Consider the following 19,335-nt stretch of genomic DNA (forward strand, 5'->3'; position numbering starts at 1 on the left):
AAAAGAAATTCAGCTAACATGCCCTCAAAATTTTTTTTTTTTAATCTCTGATTGGTCAATTTGAAAGGGGTAGGAATTGGCCCAGACTCGTCCAGAGGGTCGCCAAAGACTCGGCGTCGCCTGGCGGCAAAAGTTCCCTGGGAACCATTATTTCGTATGGTGCAATACCTTGTCTTTTGTACCGTTTAAGCTTAAGCTAGTGTAGGGCCTATAAACATTCCCATGTTCGGCGAATGGAAATATTTTTGGTAGCTTAAAAAATTCTCCTTTTCACACGTACATGAGAAAATTAAAGGAAAAGGGCTACCATATTTTAAAGGAAAAGGTTTATCATTTTCTTAATTTTTAACTTTCTTAATTTTTAACTATTTTAAATAATTGAGGGTGTAAGGTGGTTTGCTTGATGGCCAAGCTACATTCTCTTTATCGCAGTCCTTGCGGATTCTGTAGAACTTTCCCATCAATTAAGACTCTTAATAATTAGACGAGACTAGGTTGATTAAAGGCGGGAGTCAGGCTAGCCAACTCGCGCTGCCTCTAGTGGCGCTTCTTGGTGGGAGGGAAAGAATGCAAGAAGGCGTCATTGTAAATGTTTTACTTTGCGCACAGTCTTAATAGACAAATTCAAGGTTTATAACAAAGAGAGAAACCAAAACACCACAGGGGCGAGGCCGCTATTGGGGTATTCTCCCTCTCGCCAAGAAGCTCCGCCAGAGGCAGCGCGAGTTGGTTAGCCTCCCTCCGCGTGTAGTGAACTCGGGTGAACTCCGTGTGGCGTAGCTTCTTGGCGAGAGGGAGGATACCCCAATGGCGGCATGATGGCGGCCTCGCCCCTGTGGTGTTTCCTTCTCTCTCTATAGAGCTATCTCAGTCGTGACGTCAGTGCCTAGGTAAAACGTCACGGGCTAAGGGCTTAGCTTTGGCAGTCGGCGGCCATGTTTGGTACCACTTTGGTTCTATGGGCAAATAGCGTGGGTGACGTCACACTATGGCTTCTGAAATAGCTCTATTCAAAGACGTAATAAAGGTTAGTTTCTAAATAACTACATCACGCGTATATTTCGCGAGGGATAGGCTATTTAGTGTTTAATGTCTTCATATACAGGTAGTTACACCTCAGGGTAGCTTAGCCAGTGTTTTAATATTTGTGGAATAGAGCTATCTCAGTTGTGACGTCAGGGTCTATGTAAAACGTCACGGGTTTAGCTTTGGCAGTGGGCGGCCATGTTTGGTACCACTTTGGTTCTATGGGCAAATAGCATGGGTGACGTCACACTAAGCCTTCTGTGATAGCTCTATTGTTCAATATAGAGCTATTTCAGTTGTGACGTCAGTGCCTAGGTAAAACCACGTCACTGGCTTAGCTTTGGCAGTGAGCCGCCATGTTTGGTGCCGCTTTGGTTCTATGGACCAAAAGCGTGGGTGACGTCGCACGAAGGCTTCCGAGATAGCTCTATTCTTGTTTAATAAATTTCTAAATTCCTCTTCAATATTCTTGTTTAAATATCAAAATTCACGTTCAATATTCTGGTTTAAATTTCGAAATTCACGTTCAATATTCTGGTTTAAATTTCGAAATTCATGTACCAATTATTCGCTACCCCAAAGCAAGTATATTTTCGGGGAGAACTAAAGAGGTAAAACCCCCGCAGGTTGATGAAAGACAGGCTGGCGCCACGATGGCACCTGCATGGTCCACTCAAAGGAGTGGTTTCGGCTTAGGAGAGATAACCTTTGATAACGGAGTGACAAATTGACAGCGACCCCCAAGGTTCATAAAAGACATTTTTCTCAATCTGTGGCGACAGAAATATTATCAGTAAATATCTTAAACCTAAAATTAAATATGCCCATTACTTAGTACGTATAAATACGTACAAAACATTTGGAATTTTTGGCCACACATGTTTTGGGTATTACGTCATGCCCGATTTCATTCTTTCTTAAGGTAAATTTACCTTATAAATCAAAATGAAATATTTTCAAAAATTTTCTGTGACAATTAAAGTTTCTTATTTTAAAGGTCTGACAAAAGTCAGAATATTAAAATTATCTCTATAACCATAAATCCCTACATCGGCTACACTTTCCAATTTTTACAATCAGGGTCATAAAAGTTCCAGCTAAACAGTTCAAAGTTAAAAACACTTTTTATAGCGTGGGAACGCTATACTGTTAAAAAGACGCAGAAAGCCAAAGTAAAAATAAAGCTATTAACAGCTAGGGGTTAAGAGCTCGAAGTTGAAAAATACTTTTTCAGCGTGGGAACCCAATACTTTTAAACAAGACACGGAAAGTAAAAGTAAAGCTAAAGCTATTACCAATGTAACAACACACCCTGTACTCGTTAAATTTGGCCAAAAGGTATATTCGAAGTAAAGCTATCAGTACAATGGGATGGGAAAACAAACAAAAACAAAATACGTGGGTAATAACGGAACAGCTAGGAAATTAAGATTCTAAAATTAATCTCAGATGGGATGTAAAAGAGGATCTGCATTTTTCTGGCATTCAAGGTCACTCGCAAGAATTGCTACATTAAGCCTAACACACCCGAGTTCGGGTAATTTTTGAAAGAACTCTTGTTTAGAAATAGACCATTCCATTGGGCGGGACCGCCATCTTGGGGTATTCTCCCTCGCGTCAAGAAGCAGCGCCAGAAGGAGTCCCGAGTTCACTACACGGAGAACGAGAGGCTATTCAACTCGCAATGTCTCTAGCTGATTCTTGGCGCCATAGAAATAACCCAAGGCGGAGGCCCCGCCCCTGAGTGCTCTTTGCTTAATTCTTCTCTGGAATTAATGGAACAGTCTATTACTAATCAAAACGAGACCCTTTCAAGGTTGAAATACGTCAAAATGTACAAGTTTTGGAGCCGGATTCTTGGCGCCATAGAAATAACCCAAGGCGGCGGTACCGCCCCTGCGTGCTCTTTGCTTCTTCTCTGGGATTAATGGAACAGTCCATTGCTAAACAAAACGAGATCCTTTCAAGGTTGAAATATGTCAAAATGTAAAAGTTTCGGAGCCGGATTGTCGGGGCGAAGTTCCTAGAAGTCTGAGTCGAGGTAAGCGAAAGAAAGGAAGGATTGACAACGAGGCGGATCGGTCCAGGGACAAAGGACAATATCTTCGTGTAGATCTTAGCGTAGCGGGTGGGTACCGGCCTCATTAGAGCCCAACACGTGCGTGCTGTCATAAGTTAACAACGATAAGTTTACAATCGCCATATTTTTAGTATTTTTGGGGGTCAAGTACACTTTAGGCGTGCTTTCTTAATTAGAAAAGCACTTGGACATTTTGTAATTGCAGTCCGTCCACTTTGCCACGCGATTTACAAGACAGAAGACAATCTTTGCGAAAATTGCCGCTACTCACCCATCACCAATTAGAATCCACGGTGACCATAAACCTATGACCAATATTCGAAACACAAAATTAAATGAGACAGTTCTTGTTTAATTAACGTCACTTTTATTGTCCGGACATGACAGATATGTACCAGATTATAATGTTTACTACTGGCCTGTTTATAGTTATGGTTGGGGGGGGGGGGACTTTCGTAAGTGTGAAAAAGACTCAAGTATTTACACGAAAATGACAGGGGGGGGGTGTTTTGTTCTTGTTGTATGTCTACATAGTAATTAATAATTAATTAATTAATTAATTAGGAAAAAGAATCAAAATCTGTACATTTACAAATTACAACAAGTATCAATCGGTAAAATCTACCGAGAATGGGGGGAAGAAAAAACTCTTTACAAAAGAAAAGAAAAACAATTTGTATGTATTTTTTTAAAAACCTACAATTCTTTTGTATAAAATCAACAAAAAAACACCAACAAAAATTGTGTGGTTAATAATAATAATAATAATATTATTTATATAATAAAAAAAACTTAGGCAATCACAAGAAATTAATTTCTCTTTTTCAAATCACGGGTTTATTTGTTTTTTAACAATTGTTGTTTGTTGATTTAATTTTAAATGCATCGTGGGCTGGCGGTATCAAAAGATTTGGTTTAATAATATCAAAGATATATTATTATAAAAATTGATTAGGAGATGAATTAGGCTTAATTTTAAGCCTAATAACCTTAGAATAAGAATAGATGCAATGCACTTGGCCTAAAGTTTTCGATCATAGGTAGGTTTGTTTAACGCGATAATGGACAGACAGGTAATCCTAAACAGTAAGACGGATGGCTATGATTTAGGGGGGGCTATGATGATAGATAAAATCCTAAAGGTTTCTAAAAAAAAATATTAAGACGCAATAGAGACTAATGGTTCCAAGTTGAAGTGAGACCTCATGAGGAAATTGCTGCTAACATCATACGTTCCTCTTCGGACAAATCTAAACCACTTTTGAGCGTTCGACGAACTGCAAAATTGTCCCTATCGTGTCAGAACTGTATACAGCAAGGGGGAAGAGTGTTTGTTTGTTGACTTTGAACTCTGGCTCTTTGTTTGTTTGTTTTAAACAACAACAACAACAATACGTACGTTGCTCTAGTCATTGCCTACAAGCGCAAGGAATTCTCTAAGTTCTTACTACAAGTCTAGTTTAATCGCAATTAAATTTAATTAAAGTTAATTAAAAGCCGTGCGAAATTGTAATTATATTAATTAGTTTCAAATTTTAAAAATTAGGGTGAAAACAATCCACCCAACGCTTATTCACGATGCGTGTGACAAGGCTTAACAAACAAATCTGGTTTAAAATAATGCGTCGTCTGCTTCAAAGCCTCGGCCCACGCATCGTGAATAAGATCATGGATTTGGGTCAAAAAACATAAAACTAGTTTTACTTAGCAGCTAGTATTGTTAAGGTATGCCTGATTGTTATTACGTCACACTCGGACAACATTTCGGGGGGGGGGGGGAGAGGTAATTGTTGGGGGCGTTTTTTTTTTCAAAATCAACAACAACAACATTCTGTTAAAAATAGGCTAAAATTTAAAGGAAAAGTAAACTCACGTGACTTTCTGTCTCCGTAACGCGCCTTTTTTCGGATACGCGGTTCATTTCTTAAAGGTTGCGTCGTCGCGGTTTTCACCAGAGATTCCAGGATTTCGTCATCACCATCAGTCATGCTTTCGTAATTTAATTGGATGTTGTTGTATCGACCTAAGGTGCTCATGGAACCTACAAAATCGTCAAGGAAATCGTCTGTAAACTTTGATATACGCCCCGCCCCCTCCCCTAACCTAGATTCATGGCAAGCTCTCTTAAGAAGTGACGAACTTATCTTATGAACTTATGATGATATGTATATGTCCTTACGAAGAAGAAGTAGGCCTATATTTCTTCTTCCCCAAATAAATGTAAAAAGATGGAACTTACCATGATGAGCCTTTTGTCTACTTTTCATGCCGGGTAATGTCCCCCATTTCTGGTATTTGGCGTCCTCAACATCGGACGTGACACCGTTACCCAAAAGCTGACGTAATTCGTGATCAGCTTGTTGTTCTTTTGTCCTAAACTTATCAGTCTGTAAACAACAACAACCGCGAAACTTTCAAATAAATAAAACGAATTTCAAGTATTTCAGGCGACACTCTGCGTACAATTAGCACGAGCGATTGGGTTTGGGGAAATTAATTAGTTAAGTAATTAATGAATGAATGATTGCAAAAGCGTTTCAAACAATCTAACCTGTCCATTAGTGGAAGAATTTTCAATTCTTACGTCGGTGATCATTTTGCCACGCGTTTTATTACGCTCTCTGTGATTGGCTTTCTTTTCTAATTGTTGCAAAACCCTTTCTCGAGTCGTGCGATATTCCAAGGCAAATTCGCTGACTGTTTTGCAAATTTGATGAACTTTCAAATCGCGTAATTGAAACAGCGAACAGCCCAGAAATACCATCAATTTTTGGAACCTATTAATTATTTTTGCTAATAATTAATTAAATGCTATTAGAAGATGAATTAATTAGGGTTTATTATACCTATTAATGACTCTCCTATGAATGATACCCAAAACTATGATCCTCTCGGCGCAATCCGCCAAAAATTCGGACATTCTTTAAATTAAGAAATAATTACAGTCTCTGACCTTTCACCCCTGATTATGTTTTCTCGCAACGCCGGGTAAATACCTGTTTTTCATCGACGTGGATCCATCGTGTTTGGCGATGGCTTTGAGATGATCCCACGATGACTTACACTCCGTTTCCATCTTGGTCAAATTTCTGGTCACTTCGTCAAAATCGACCCTGGACGCTCTGGTGACCGCGCCCATTTCGGAGTAGAGATCGCTGGACTTTGGAAACTTTTCCATGACAATATGGCACAAATGGTGAAGTAACGAATGCTTATGGACAGTGTCCTTGACTTCGGGAACTTTGGACAAGTAGTCGATTTGAAAACCGCGAGCTTCAACCCCGTTTAGGAAATTTCCGATGGAAAGCAAAGTGGACAAGACGGCCCTGAACGTTTGATTCGTTTGAATCTCAACGATGGCTTGTTTCAAATCCATCAACGGTTCGGCTACTTCCTAAAGGTCACATTCTTAGGGTCAGTTAATTGATTGGACCAAGTACAGTTCGGTAGGTTTTTTAAGAATTACTTTTTCGACCGTATCATAGTCCAGTCTGAAAGCCCATAACCTCAAACGCGCTTCTAGTTCGTTAATGGACGCCAGGGTCAAGAGACATTGCTCCGCTGACCCTAAAGGAACTTCGGGATTTGTCATTTGAGCCTCCATTATTTTCGTCTTCTCTTCCTCAGTTGGCATCATTAGGGTTAAAATTTTCTAATACGCGTTAAAATTAATTTTGATTGATTTTAAATTTCACCTATCTAAATTCAGCATGTTCCAAAAAAGGGGTCCTTAATTATAGGAGCGAAGTACATAAGTGGGACGGTTCTATCAAAAGTATATAGAATAAAAACCAAAAGTACACTTCATTAACAATTCCCTGCCTTTGGAAGAAAACCACCCTCCGCTCAAAGACCTACAGGAACTAACCAATCACAGGGAAGAGCTTCTTGACGTCATTGGTTTATAGAAAGTAGTACATGATGCTGGCGATTCAAACGTTAATTTTTGGTACTAGAGATAGCATCTGCCATATTTTATGAGCTTATTCACGACTTGTTTCCTGTGCCACTGTCGGGAAGATAATCATACGCAGAGGGGGGTCGGCACTATTCTGGGATAAAGGAGGGCTTTTCATATTACAAGGCGCCAGCAAGTTTCAACGAAGTGTACTTTTGGTTTTTATTCTATATACTTTTGATAAGACGGACGGTTCTATGGGACTTTGAAAACGTTATTTATACTTCCATGACCAATTTTGACAACCTATAAGGGACACGTTATGAACATTGGAGTGTTTTAAGGATGACCCCTTACATGGGTCATAGAAGTATAGAAACATTTTCGACACAAAATTGACGATTTTCAATATAACCATCTCACTGTACTTTCGGTCCTATAATAACCCTCCCTTTAATGAAACACCCTGTATAATTCAAGGCGAAACTAACCTCAATTCCTTCCCTATTCATGATTGTACTATCCATTTTTAAAATGGCGGTTTTAATAGTCCTTGGTGGTGGTAACTTAGTCATACCGATATTAATCGCGTTGGACCTTTTTGGATCCAAAACTACAATTTCGTGTTTTTTGTTACCATCTTGGCTTTTCTGTAAACAACAAATATCCCAAACAAGGTATGTATTCAAAAACTCCGTTTAATTATCCTTTGATTTAATTGGTTAAGAATTAATTTTATTTTATTAATTAGGGAACTAAAGTCTAATTAATTTAATTGGTCCAAATATTAATGGATGATTCTTACCTCCTGAGTTATTTATTTGCGAGTAGAAGCATGCGTCAAATTTGTTTGTTTGTTTGTTTGGCAACAGCGTAAATAATTTTTTTTTGCAAAAAGAAAATAGAAATGTTTGGCAAATGTTAGCGTGATTGTAAACATGCAAATATTGATTTACTTTCATTAATTATATTTTAAATTAAACCCAATTTAACATAAATTACATAGTTCTTTAAACCTAATAAGCGAAGCCACCCCTAATTAATTAATTAATTTAAATGTAATTTATAACATTTAATTAAAAATCTAATCACAATTAAAAAACCCACTGATAAATAAAACAATTTTTTTTAAACTTAGTAATCCTAAATATATAAATTTAAAACTTTCAAATTACATTTAACGTTTAAGTTAGTGAACATAACATATACTTGAGTCAAAGGTCAAGGGTCAAGGTACGCGAATGTTAAAACGTAACAATGTGCCGCGCAAAAGCGTCGTGTGAGGTTTGTGATATTAAAAGACAAATGGAAAGCCACAAATTTGGGTTAAAAAAACAAGCCAGCAAAAATTTCACCAACAAATCAGACTACGTAAATAATAAATAGGCTTAAAACAATATAAACAACACTTGAAAATAATATAAACTTTGGATGACAATTAATAATACACGGACCTACAATAATAACGATATATAACTTCCACTTTATTACGAAATATGGTTTTCTAAATCAGATGTAATACAGAGAAATCTAGGAACTGGTTATTACGAGTATAAATTTAACTAAAAAGTCCACCCAAAATTTAACTAAAAAGTCCACCCAAAATTTAAGTAAAAAGTCCACCCAAAATTTAACTAAAAAGTCCACCCAAAATTTAAGTAAAAAGTCCACCCAAAATTTAAGTAAAAAGTCCACTCAAAATTTAACTAATAGTCCACCCAAAATTAAAAGTAAAAAATACCCAAAATATGAAATATCAAAAAAATAAAATAAAAATGAAGTAAAAAAGTGTCTTACCTTGTTCATGATATCTTTGGCTCTACTCTCAAACAAATGCTCCAACTTCTGAGTATCAACGTGAATGGGCGTAATTTCATCCCAAATAGTTTTAACTTTTCCCACGACGGGAATCATGGCTCCATCGTCCTTAACTTCGCGCCAAAATAACTTGACCGTTTTCTTGTTTTTAGGAATTGTTTTGGGTTGAGGCGGTGGAGGGGGTTGTTGATTAGAATTTCGTATTGCCCAGGGAGGCGGTTGGGACGGTCCGTTGGCCGCCGAACGATTGAGGAAAAGAGGTGGTGGTGGTGGAGGAGCAGCTCCGTATCCATTCATCATGGGTGGAGGAGGAGGCGGGGGTGGACCGTATCCATTCATCATGGGTGGAGGGGGCGGAGGAGGCGGTGGACCAAACCCGTTCATTGGTGGAGGCGGAGGAGGTGGTCCCATCCCGGGAAGTATCACTGGTTGTTGTTGATTGTAATTGTTAAAACCGGGTGGAGGACACGTAGTTTGAAAGACATTGGAATCATCGCCGTCATCCAAGTCCCTAAAGTCCAAGTCGTTGATGATCAAGGGTCTATCGATGGTTTTCAGCAACTGTTCCCATTGCAAATCATTCTCGGGTTTCTTAGGATCGGCCAGACTGCCCCCGCTAAGTTGATGAACTAAACGGTTGGCGTTTTCGGGTCTTTGACTAGCTGCCAAACCTTCTTTGGCGCGGTTAACGATTCCCGCAGTTTCCCCGATAATTGGACGATTCTCCGAAGTTGGGGAACGTAAATTAGGGTCCGTTTTGTACATCAGTTTCTCGCGCATGTCTTTTATGCTACCTGTCACCGTTTTTGGATCAAAATTACCGAGATGAAAGACAAATAGATACCGTTTGAACCTTCTATGACCTTTTTACGCGAGGGACATAGTTTACAAGATACAATTGCAGTCATCCCTTAAATTAAAGTAAGAAACCGAGAGAAAATGCTAACAATGTTCAGAACTCGGTAGGGGGTGCATTCCTTGTGAGGGCAGAATCGGCTGGTCATAGAAGTATTGAACACTTTCCACTCAAAATTGATGATTTCCCATAGAACCATCCCACTCATGTACTATAATTACCCTCCCTTTTTGGAAAGATAAATTAAAGACTTTCTTACCTTCTTTCCTCAACTGCGTCGGTCTGACGACGACTTCCTCTTCCTTGGGCGGTTTCATAGTTGTTGCCCAAGTGTTATTGCGATTGGAATCAATGGGAGAAGTCGGGGATGGTTGAATGACGGGTGGTGACACGGGTTCCTCTTGACTCTTACCACCGTACATCATAGACAACATCCAGGACTTTTTATTCAAATCGTTCCTTCCGTAATGAGCTTGAGAGACGTCGTTCCCACTGTTCTGTTTCTGGAGGACATTATTCTGAACGGCGGTCGGTTGCGCCGGGGGAGGCGATTGGACGACATGATTTCTACTGTTGTTGTTGTTGTGTTTAGGTACTTCTTCGTTCGTTCGGGACATTTGCTCGTTTTTGCGGTTTTGTTCGTCGACGCGATTTTCGAAACGTGATCGTTGACGCACCACTAAAGACGGTGCTGCAACGAGAAACGTTCCCTAAGCATCAATAGCAATCCAGGAATAAGAGCTACCGGCTGATGCCCATGGCCCGGGTACATATGTATATAGACCATTCCATTACAGTGATACCAAGACACAGGAGGTTGGCCGCCCTTTTATGTTATTTCACTTTGCGCCAACCAAGAGCCAACGCCAGACTGAGTTCACCCGAGTTCACTGCACGCGTAAGGGAGACTAGCCGACTCGAACTGCCTCTAGTAGGTGCGTATTGGACCAGGGTCTCCTCCCCCCCCCAAATGGACGAGAGTATGGCAAATAATGTCTCTACTTACTGTGTCTTTCGGGTGACAGGACATGACCATTCCTTTCACCATTACAGACGGGTTCGGGCGAAGTAGGTGAGAGCGGCGAGGTTGGTGTGGTGGCGTAGACGACTCCCTTACTTTCTTCCTGTTCCTTAATTAAGGACCGGTTCCTGGCGTCCCTTTCGCGTCTTCTCCTCAACGCGGGTGTGATACCGTTGACAGGAATACCATTCGTCTCGCCTAGCAAGGGGCAAATCAACAACGTCCTACGTTTAAAACAATTGGTCAGTATACTTACAATGAGAGTTTCCATTGAGATGGTTGGTCATCTTTCCAGGATCAGGTGGTTTAATAACTTGTTCATTGTGATTAGCGTCCCGTTCGGGAGGTGGGGGCCACGTGGCGTTGTGCGACGTCTCTTCCGGCGTTTCCGGAAGTACATTGACTCGTGGTTTGAACTGCAAGGCGGAACTAGGTACGCTACCCAACGAATGTCGTCGACTTTTACGTCTTTCATTTTCGTCCATCGACGTCCGACGACTTCTAGGAATTTGTCTACATTTTTATATTCAAGAGGGTTGGCAAAGTGTTAGAAGCGGTTGTTAGCTTCAAAGGTCAACGCTGTTAAGTTTTTAAAAAAGGCCAGGGTTTTGGGTGTTTCGTGAAAATTATTAAAACGAGATTACCTTAATCTGGCATCCAATGGTAACGGCTTACCATCGTCGTCGCCATCTTCGTGACGTAGTACAGCCTACGCGTCACGTGGGAACAACGTATTTAAATTGTTATTCGTGTAGAGCGGAATTTGGACTTCGAAACGAGCCAAACAGTGTCGAAAACGGACAAGAAATAAAGAAGTTACGCGTAAAATAAAGATTCAAATTCGACGAACTTTGAACCCTTTATAACCTTCTTAATTCTGGTCCAATTTTGACGCGGTTTGGCCTATTTTGAAGCGTAAACAACGTTGCACGAAGCCTTCATAATTAAAATAATTAATTAAAAATAAACGAACCTCGTATATTTGAAACTGTTGCAACAAGTCGAGATCGGTGCCTTGTTTTGACATATAATACTGAATAATTCTTTCCATACCCTGTTCCTCTAAAGAATCTACGATATCGTAATAAGTATCCTGATCTGGGATACCATTTAACGTCTAGAAAAAAAAAACAATCCACAACCCTAAAATTAAACTAATGACGATTAAATTAAAATAAGTAGCAAATACCATACCTTATTAATAAGTGTCATGGCATAGACTAACAATTCCATATCGGCCGAATCTTTCTCATTTAAAAGTGTCATGATATTTGACCAGGGAGTGAAGCCTAAAACAGCTTAAAAACCCATGATTTTTAAATACTTAAGCCTTGGTCAATTAATCTTAATTAAGTTTAATACCTTTTTCAACGGAATTAACCGCTTTTAGTAATAGGATGCTGTTTGATTCCGTATATTCCACAAAGACTAGTAATAACTTAAGAGCCGTTTTAACCACGAGGCGATACTAAATATAAATAATTAACTTTAATTATAATTAAATTTAAATTAACTTTTTTAAGCCTTACAAAAGGAAAAATTTTAAATTAGGAGGGTTAATCGCACATAAATAAGCCTAAAGCGAGGATTTAAAAACTAATTTTAAAATTTAAAACTACGAATAATATTTAATTAACATAATAATAAGCTTTTAATTTAAAAAGAAAAACTAGAGCTTTTTTAAAGGTAAAATAAAGGGTTAAGGTTAAAAGCGTACAACTAAGCCTAAATAATAGTTTTGAAATTAAATCTTACCATCTTGATATCACGTGGATTAGTAGTTAAGAAATATGCATAAATTAAGTCCATTTTTGAAGAAGCATCCGTGTTAATTAATTTTTTCAAGCGATAGACATTAATTATTCATAGAAAAAAAGAGCAAAAAACACCTTGAATTAATTTAAATAAAAAATAAATAGCCATGCGTATTAATTTCTAATTAATTTATGCTAATTATTATTCAAGAATTTTCACTCTGAATTACCTTTTCAATTAAAGCCATGTTAATTAACATTAGTTATTACGCGTCCAATAACCTACCCCGCTCGCTATACCATCAACGTTTAAAATCAAATCAAATATATAATAATACTAACAACGAACAAAAACTGAAAAGTATTTTTATAACTATAATCCTATATCAGGGCTTAATCTTAAAATGTTACAATTTCCCATTAGTTATTATCGGTTATTATCGTTAGTATTATTGTTACCAAGGCTGGAAATTGTATAATATTTACAAAATTATCAGATACGTTATCAGTGACGTTGAGATCCATAAATAATTATGATTCTTATTTGTTAATTTTTGTTTAAATCAGGAATACATAAAGCTAATAGGAATAATTGTGCTCACCTATGTTAATTTCTATGTGGGGTTTGTGGGCGGAACTTGAGTGAACTTACTATCGCGTACGAGGGTCTCATAATTCTGACGTCTTTCTAACTGCGCGATTTCATTGGTTGGTAGCAACAATGAGAGTAAAAAGAGGGGGCGGGGCGTAGAAGGCTTGACTAGAGTGCTATCGCTTTGGAAATTTTCCCAAGCTTCCGATGTGCGCGCGCATCTTTCACTACCCTCTTATTGGTTGAAAAATATAAATAATAAAAGAAAAGCGAAAACTCCCAAAATGCCTTATCAAAGCTGCTAGCTTCAACTCCCCCTCTTTATACCCTCTTTGGTAACCACGCCGGTTCTTAGCACGCAAGGTGCAACAGGCAGCGAGATAGATTATTAAAATTCACTGTGGTAAAATTCGCCATACATTATGATTAGTCTAACCAGCTCTTCAAACAAAACCGGCCTATATACGTTGAGTGAAAATGAGCAGTATGCAATGATTCCCAGTAGCTTTATGCATTCCCGTTGCAACTGATAAAATAGTGTGATTACCTTTGAGGCGACGAGAGAGTACAACCATTGAATAGTTTCGTTGTGATAAATGACCCCGTTCATGCCATCTACGTACAGCATGACCTGACCCAGGGCTATATTGAAAATTAACCAATTATAAAACACCAAAATCTATTTATTTAATTTTTAAATCTGAAATATCATCACAAAGGTCTCTTTACCTCTTAGGATATAATTCTGATAGTTTTGATCGGCCTCCGATCCGACTTTGATAAGACAAGCCAAACCATCATTTTGAACAAATTCGTGAACCAAATCCTTATCATCCTAATTAATTAAATTTAAATTCATTTGAAAACAAATTAAGTTTGAAGAGATCGAATTATAATCATCAAACGCCGCCCAAAAGTGCAATAATCCTAGTCTAATGCTTAAAATATGCGACCTGATCCAGCAGCCTCGGAGGAGAGGTGAGACGGAGCAGCGATGAAGTCATTGCCACTCCATATCACCTCTCTCCTCTAAGATCCCACCAAAAACCTTAAATTTGTCCTTCAAATATTTCAAAAATGGAAAACCCTGCTTCTAAATTCTTCTAAGTTCTAAAAATATGGGTTAAACCAAGCTAGCTACCTTGATTTCGTTAAACTAGTTTGCTTAGCTTTATTGGGATAAAAATATTTCCGGCATTTTTAGCTAAACCAGGACCACCACCCCCGCTACAGATAAACGATTCCTTCCTATGCTTCTAATTTACCTGGAAAATTTGCTTTAAAGAAAATAAGGCCCTTCGAAGTTCTCTTCCGGTCGAGTTTAAGAGTTTCTCTGAAAGAAAACAAAACAAAAAAACAACGATATATTTATTTCACTGTCCCTTTAAAGGTTTCGAATGTTGCTTAGTTATAACATAAGTTCATAAGATATGTTGGCCATAAGTTTGTCACTGGTTACAAACTGGAGCTTGTCATGAAGTGAGTGACGTAGGTCATAGATTCTAGCAAAGCGACGTCGCCTGGTGAGGCGCTGTCAAGGGCTTAGTACAGACTAAATAGTAAGAGGGACTGCAAAATTAACAGAGTGTAGACATGCAATTCTCGCTTGTCGTTCTCGAACTAGCTCGAGCTGTAAGTCTATGGCAAGAATAGGGAGTGTCATACTTATGGCACATTGCTTATAAACTTATGGTTATAAAGATGTAGTCAAAATCCTGAGACTATGGCGTAATCTCTACTACAAACTGGGGATAAAAAGACCTAGGCCTACTCATATTAATATTTATTTAGAGAGAGGGGAAGATGGTGGTGATAGGCCTAATAAAATTTTCCAGATCTTCACGCATAGAGGAAATGGCGGGAAAAGGGCTCTTTAAACGTTCATCTTGAAGCGCGTGTAGCACGAGCTCAAAATTCTCCTTTGGGAATCAATAGTAACCATGGCAACCCCTCTTTTATCCGTGGACCATCTTCCGTCGCGCGCGCGGTGGCTTCCCTCGTGCAGAAATGAGAACACGCGCCAACCCCTTATGCCATCGCGCATTTTTCTTTCCCGCCATTTAATCAATAGAGAACGCAATGGCGCGAAAAATGTTTTAATTTGGGAGGCAGTTTTAAATGTGAGCTTTAACGCGTCAACGATTACAAAACGGTTAATTAAAGACTCGGGATGGATTCGAGTCTTCGACAACGACAATTTTAAGTCGATTATAAAAATAGTTTCTTAAGAATAACAGACACAATTACTGTATAATTTGGGTCTTAAGCCTAAACTAATTACTATAGTTATTGCGCGGTTTCTTGGCACGGTTATAAACAAAAGGCGGGAAAAAATAAAAGGCTTCGGAGTTGTTTTTTTTTCCCGCCAAAATCGTGGTAAACGTGGTTATAGTTTCACGCCAATCCATAAAACCGCTAATTGGCATTAACAAATTATTTTCGCCGTTCAATATATAAGCTGGTTGATCTTGTCAATGACAAAAGTTTATTATTGTTAGGAACTGGTTTGGATATAGTCTTTTGTTCCGGTCTGGTTTTCTTTCAAGGATGCCGCTAATTTAAAGTTGTTGTAATTTAATTAGAGTTATAAGGTACTTACCCCTCTCACCCAACCCCACCCAACTCTAACTCCCCTCCCCGGGGGCCATAACAAAAAAAACGCGCCAATGAATGTATTTACGTAGCAAATATAAAATATTTTAAAACGAAATTAAGAAATTGTTTAGTCAGACCAGAGATAGATTTAATTTTAGAAGTAGGAATGGTGAACAGAGTAATGTGGGATCGCGTCAAAGTCCCGGACCCCCGCCACGGGACGGAGGGGTATGAAAGAAGAGGCGGGGTCATAGCGACAGAGGTAAAAAGGAATTGCGTATTTTTCGCCGTCCCCGTCAGCTACGTCATCAAAACGTAGTTTAAGTGAGCCAATAAGATAATTTAAAATTTTCGTTACGTGTTGGAGGGAGGGGCTCTATACTGGGCTATGAGTCGGACTGAAGTAAATACTAACCGTTCGTTCTCCATTCCTACTTCTAAAATTAAATCTATCCCTGGTCAGACTTGGTCAAAAAAGTTGGATATTTCATTATGCAGGGTTGTTTCAAAAATGTCTGTTAGAAATTAAAGGAAAACAATTCTGCGATAATCAACTCTCACGCCCGTAACTAATTATAATTAAACCGTGAACGTTAATAAATTAATAATAATCAAGTGGTCTCCTTAAATTTGTCCTTGCGAATTATACTAAACAACCCAATAAAAACGAGTTGGCCAGGCGCTAAAGAATTGAGGTCAATGAGGCCCTCTTTAACTTTAAAAAAAGTGGATCCTCGCCTCCTAAAGGCATATTTGGGGATGAAATCGAAATTTTTCTTCATTAAGATTCAGCTAGATTAACCCGGGACTCGTCTTAAAAGCCCGGTTTTCACGTCACTGAATTATGGAGCAAAAATATCGCTTTAACACGGTTAAACTGTAGAGTAGACGCCTTTCGCAATGGCAAGCGATTTTCACGCAACGAAAATCGGCGCGCCAAAGCGGAACAATTATGTTCTAGTCAACATTAATAAGGTCTTAATTGACGTCTGCTCAATCGTCTGTTTTGCTAAGTTTTGTAATCAGCGTGGTAAATAAGGCGGTGGCACAGGGCAATGATCAGTTTAAAAATTAAATCGGAGGGGGGGTTAGTGGTCCACTTGACCACTAATAAAATTCAAGGGTAACCAGAGTCCAGACATTATCCACTTCTTTAGTTTAGCAGACGACGCGCCCTGATCAATGGTCATGGACCAGTTTATTTATTCCTGACCAGAGGCCCAATGTCCAGTTTTAAAAAATCCTTATTTCCCAACGTACAAATGTATTTCGTCTGCTCTTGACCATAGGAAGAATGATTGTATCGAGGATTGTATTAAATTATTTTTTACGTCTAGACGTTGCGTGATTCAAACCCAGTTTTCGCTCCGATTTGCCTCGATTTCTGCCTCGTGAAAATCCGCCTTTAGAGCAAACTTTCGCTTTTAAATCTAAACTAAACCTACTAAGCTAAACAGAAAGAGAGAGTAGGCGGTCTCTTAACAACTTCGAAACGGTGTTGACCCGAGACAACAAAGAATGAATGCCAAAAGAGGACGGTGGGTCCCCATAGAAACAGCAGCCCCGGCTCTCTCCCCGCTATAACCACACTAACACGGAAGCGACCTCGTTTTCCATTTGGCAAGGCGCAATTCTATTTTCACTTTAGAACCCAAAACGTTTGTCTTTCGCGAATAAGGTCTCGGTGTCGAATTATAAGCGTCATTAACACCTCCCTAATTGTCACACAGACTTAAACACTATAACCCTATTCAAGCAGTTCTTTAATTTCAGCGAAAGTTCATAGATTAAAACAAAAAGTATATTTCGTCAAAGCTTGCACGCGCTGTGTAACACGTGAAACGCCACCCCCCTTTACCATCAGAATAGTTTCCCCTCCCCCAACTCTGCGACCTTACCGGGAACCATGCCTGAATAGGCTTAATATAGTATAGCAGATGGTAGATCTAGTACCGAGAATTAACGTTTGTATAGCCACCATAAAACCAAGAAGTGATATCTAGTTTACTAGGGAGAAGTTATAAATTCCCCACATTTCTAGCTTTATCTCCAGTCCAAACGTAGGTCCGGAGTTAATCCACGCCTCTAGATTACAACCACCATCTCATTGGTTCTTGAAAACTCACGTCAGCGCGACGCGAATGACGAAAACTACGTATTTTCCGAAATAGCCCGGCCTCCTTTTACCTCCCCCCTTGTATTTTGAAAGAGAGACTGGGACTATGGCGCGCGAATACTTGGGCATTTTATAACTTCTCCCCTAGTAAACTAGATATCACTTCTTGAAACTTTTAATTTCAGATTTTAATTCTTCGACCTTTCCAGGTCACATTATGTTAGGTTCAATGGGTGGGATGAGAGATTAAAGGTTAAGGTCTTAAGTCAACTGCTGATGAAAAGTAAGAGATAAAAGAGAATAAACTCACCAATAATCGCATGAACTCTGACAGATAGTTGCGTTCGCAGTACGATCGCGTTCTTGCGACTGTTAAAAGAAACAATGGGAAAAATATACGTTAGGTCTAATGCGAACGTGATCAACATTTAACACACAAGAATTATTAAAATTTGTTAGTTATACAGGGTGTTTCAGAAAGATCTGTCAAAAACACCACCCTGTATCGTTGACTTTTAACCCTTATAGAATTTAAAAATTTTCCTTAGTGGATAGAGAAAAAAAAATGTTGGTTTTAAAGGCGTTTCTCATTTCCGGTGGAGTCTAGCGTGTATTTAGGCTTCATTCAGGATCGGCACTCGCTTGTAAAATCATTTAAAACCAGCTTCCCGTTCTCGACAAAAGGGTTCAAGGAACCCAACCCGGGTCTACCATCACCACCACCACAGTTAGTTAAGTTTGACCGGAGTTCAAATAATTCTTGAAAATCATATTCATTCCTTTTTTTCTTGGTTAAACCACCTTAAGCCTAAATGTCAAAACTCGCGAACAATTTAAACCCATTCTTAATAAGTTAGTTCTCCGTTTAAGGAAATGTTTAACAAATTCACGAGCTAAGAAATCAAACTTCAAGATTATAAAAATAAACTTTTTAGTTAGCTGGTTGAATCGTGGATCTTTGTTAGTTTCAAATAATTTTGATACGTAAATAAACTCTTATATCTTGAGACATCAAAACCAGATTATCAAGGATACGATTTAATAGTAAAAAAAATGTTTCAAAATATAGTTCCAATTTAAATTCCCGCCCAAAACTGTCCCTACCCACGCAGGCAACATAAAAAATATTCAAAATCCATAAATTTCCTAGCTATATTTCGTTTCGTGAGATTATGCAAAATCGTATCTCTCCCTCCCCTTGGTTCTAATTTAGTTTTTACTTTATGGCTTTCGAAACGAACTTCTTAAAACCGCAACAGGATGTCTTAATTCCATCCTATTTAACTTATACACCCCCCCTTTCCTCCTGAAAGGTCGTGACCTTTGGGTATATACCGTAATTTAATAAATATGACCTCGTATATAAGTCAAGGAATATCATAACCTAAATTTGAAAAGAAAGTTTAATTTCCTAAGTTCTTTTGTGTAAAATAGATGTACAGTGACTCATCCCATTGTCACGCCGAATTTCATCCCTTTTTTTCGTTCTCTCCGTTTAATTCATCGGCCCAAAACACAAACGGAACCAATTCACGAACTACTTTAAGAACGGAAGTTCATAAGCTTAAAGTAATAATGT

General features: G+C 38.7%; 1 protein-coding gene and 1 long non-coding RNA gene across 8 annotated transcripts in view; one reads left to right on the forward strand and one right to left on the reverse strand.

The window, feature by feature from the left end:
- The first annotated feature begins 348 nt into the window (after positions 1–348).
- On the forward strand, positions 349–3,743 carry LOC149651311 (uncharacterized). The gene is made up of 2 exons (XR_016371170.1): positions 349–1,027; positions 1,653–3,743. It is a non-coding gene; the product is annotated as an uncharacterized LOC149651311 (long non-coding RNA).
- The window catches only part of Fhos (Formin homology 2 domain containing), a 35,692-nt gene continuing 19,807 nt past the window's right edge, over positions 3,451–19,335 (reverse strand). Inside the window, exons 3-22 of one of the 7 annotated variants that reach the window (XM_089848170.1) lie at positions 18,067–18,125; positions 14,311–14,378; positions 13,775–13,880; positions 13,593–13,687; positions 12,062–12,167; positions 11,894–11,988; positions 11,673–11,816; positions 11,344–11,408; positions 10,956–11,212; positions 10,685–10,897; positions 9,938–10,369; positions 8,802–9,616; positions 7,496–7,654; positions 6,573–6,758; positions 6,103–6,500; positions 5,953–6,027; positions 5,691–5,883; positions 5,346–5,493; positions 4,980–5,147; positions 3,451–4,383 (exon numbers count right to left, since the gene is read on the reverse strand). In XM_089848170.1, the coding sequence (XP_089704296.1) occupies positions 4,310–4,383; positions 4,980–5,147; positions 5,346–5,493; positions 5,691–5,883; positions 5,953–6,027; positions 6,103–6,500; positions 6,573–6,758; positions 7,496–7,654; positions 8,802–9,616; positions 9,938–10,369; positions 10,685–10,897; positions 10,956–11,212; positions 11,344–11,408; positions 11,673–11,816; positions 11,894–11,988; positions 12,062–12,167; positions 13,593–13,687; positions 13,775–13,880; positions 14,311–14,378; positions 18,067–18,125 (3,856 nt within the window). In that variant the 3' untranslated portion in view covers positions 3,451–4,309. Of the gene's footprint in view, positions 4,523–4,979; positions 5,148–5,345; positions 5,494–5,657; positions 5,884–5,952; positions 6,028–6,102; positions 6,501–6,572; positions 6,759–7,495; positions 7,657–8,800; positions 9,617–9,937; positions 10,370–10,684; positions 10,898–10,955; positions 11,213–11,343; positions 11,409–11,672; positions 11,817–11,893; positions 11,998–12,061; positions 12,168–12,454; positions 12,591–13,592; positions 13,688–13,774; positions 13,881–14,310; positions 14,379–18,066; positions 18,126–19,335 lie in introns of those variants that run through there. The other 6 variants (XM_089848165.1, XM_089848166.1, XM_089848164.1 and 3 more) reach the window with 6 other exon arrangements.

The sequence above is a fragment of the Phalangium opilio genome, unplaced genomic scaffold (assembly GCF_054372755.1).
Source record: "Phalangium opilio isolate 3A_F unplaced genomic scaffold, DU_Popi_V2 ptg000082l_1, whole genome shotgun sequence".
Lineage (NCBI taxonomy): Eukaryota > Metazoa > Arthropoda > Arachnida > Opiliones > Phalangiidae > Phalangium > Phalangium opilio.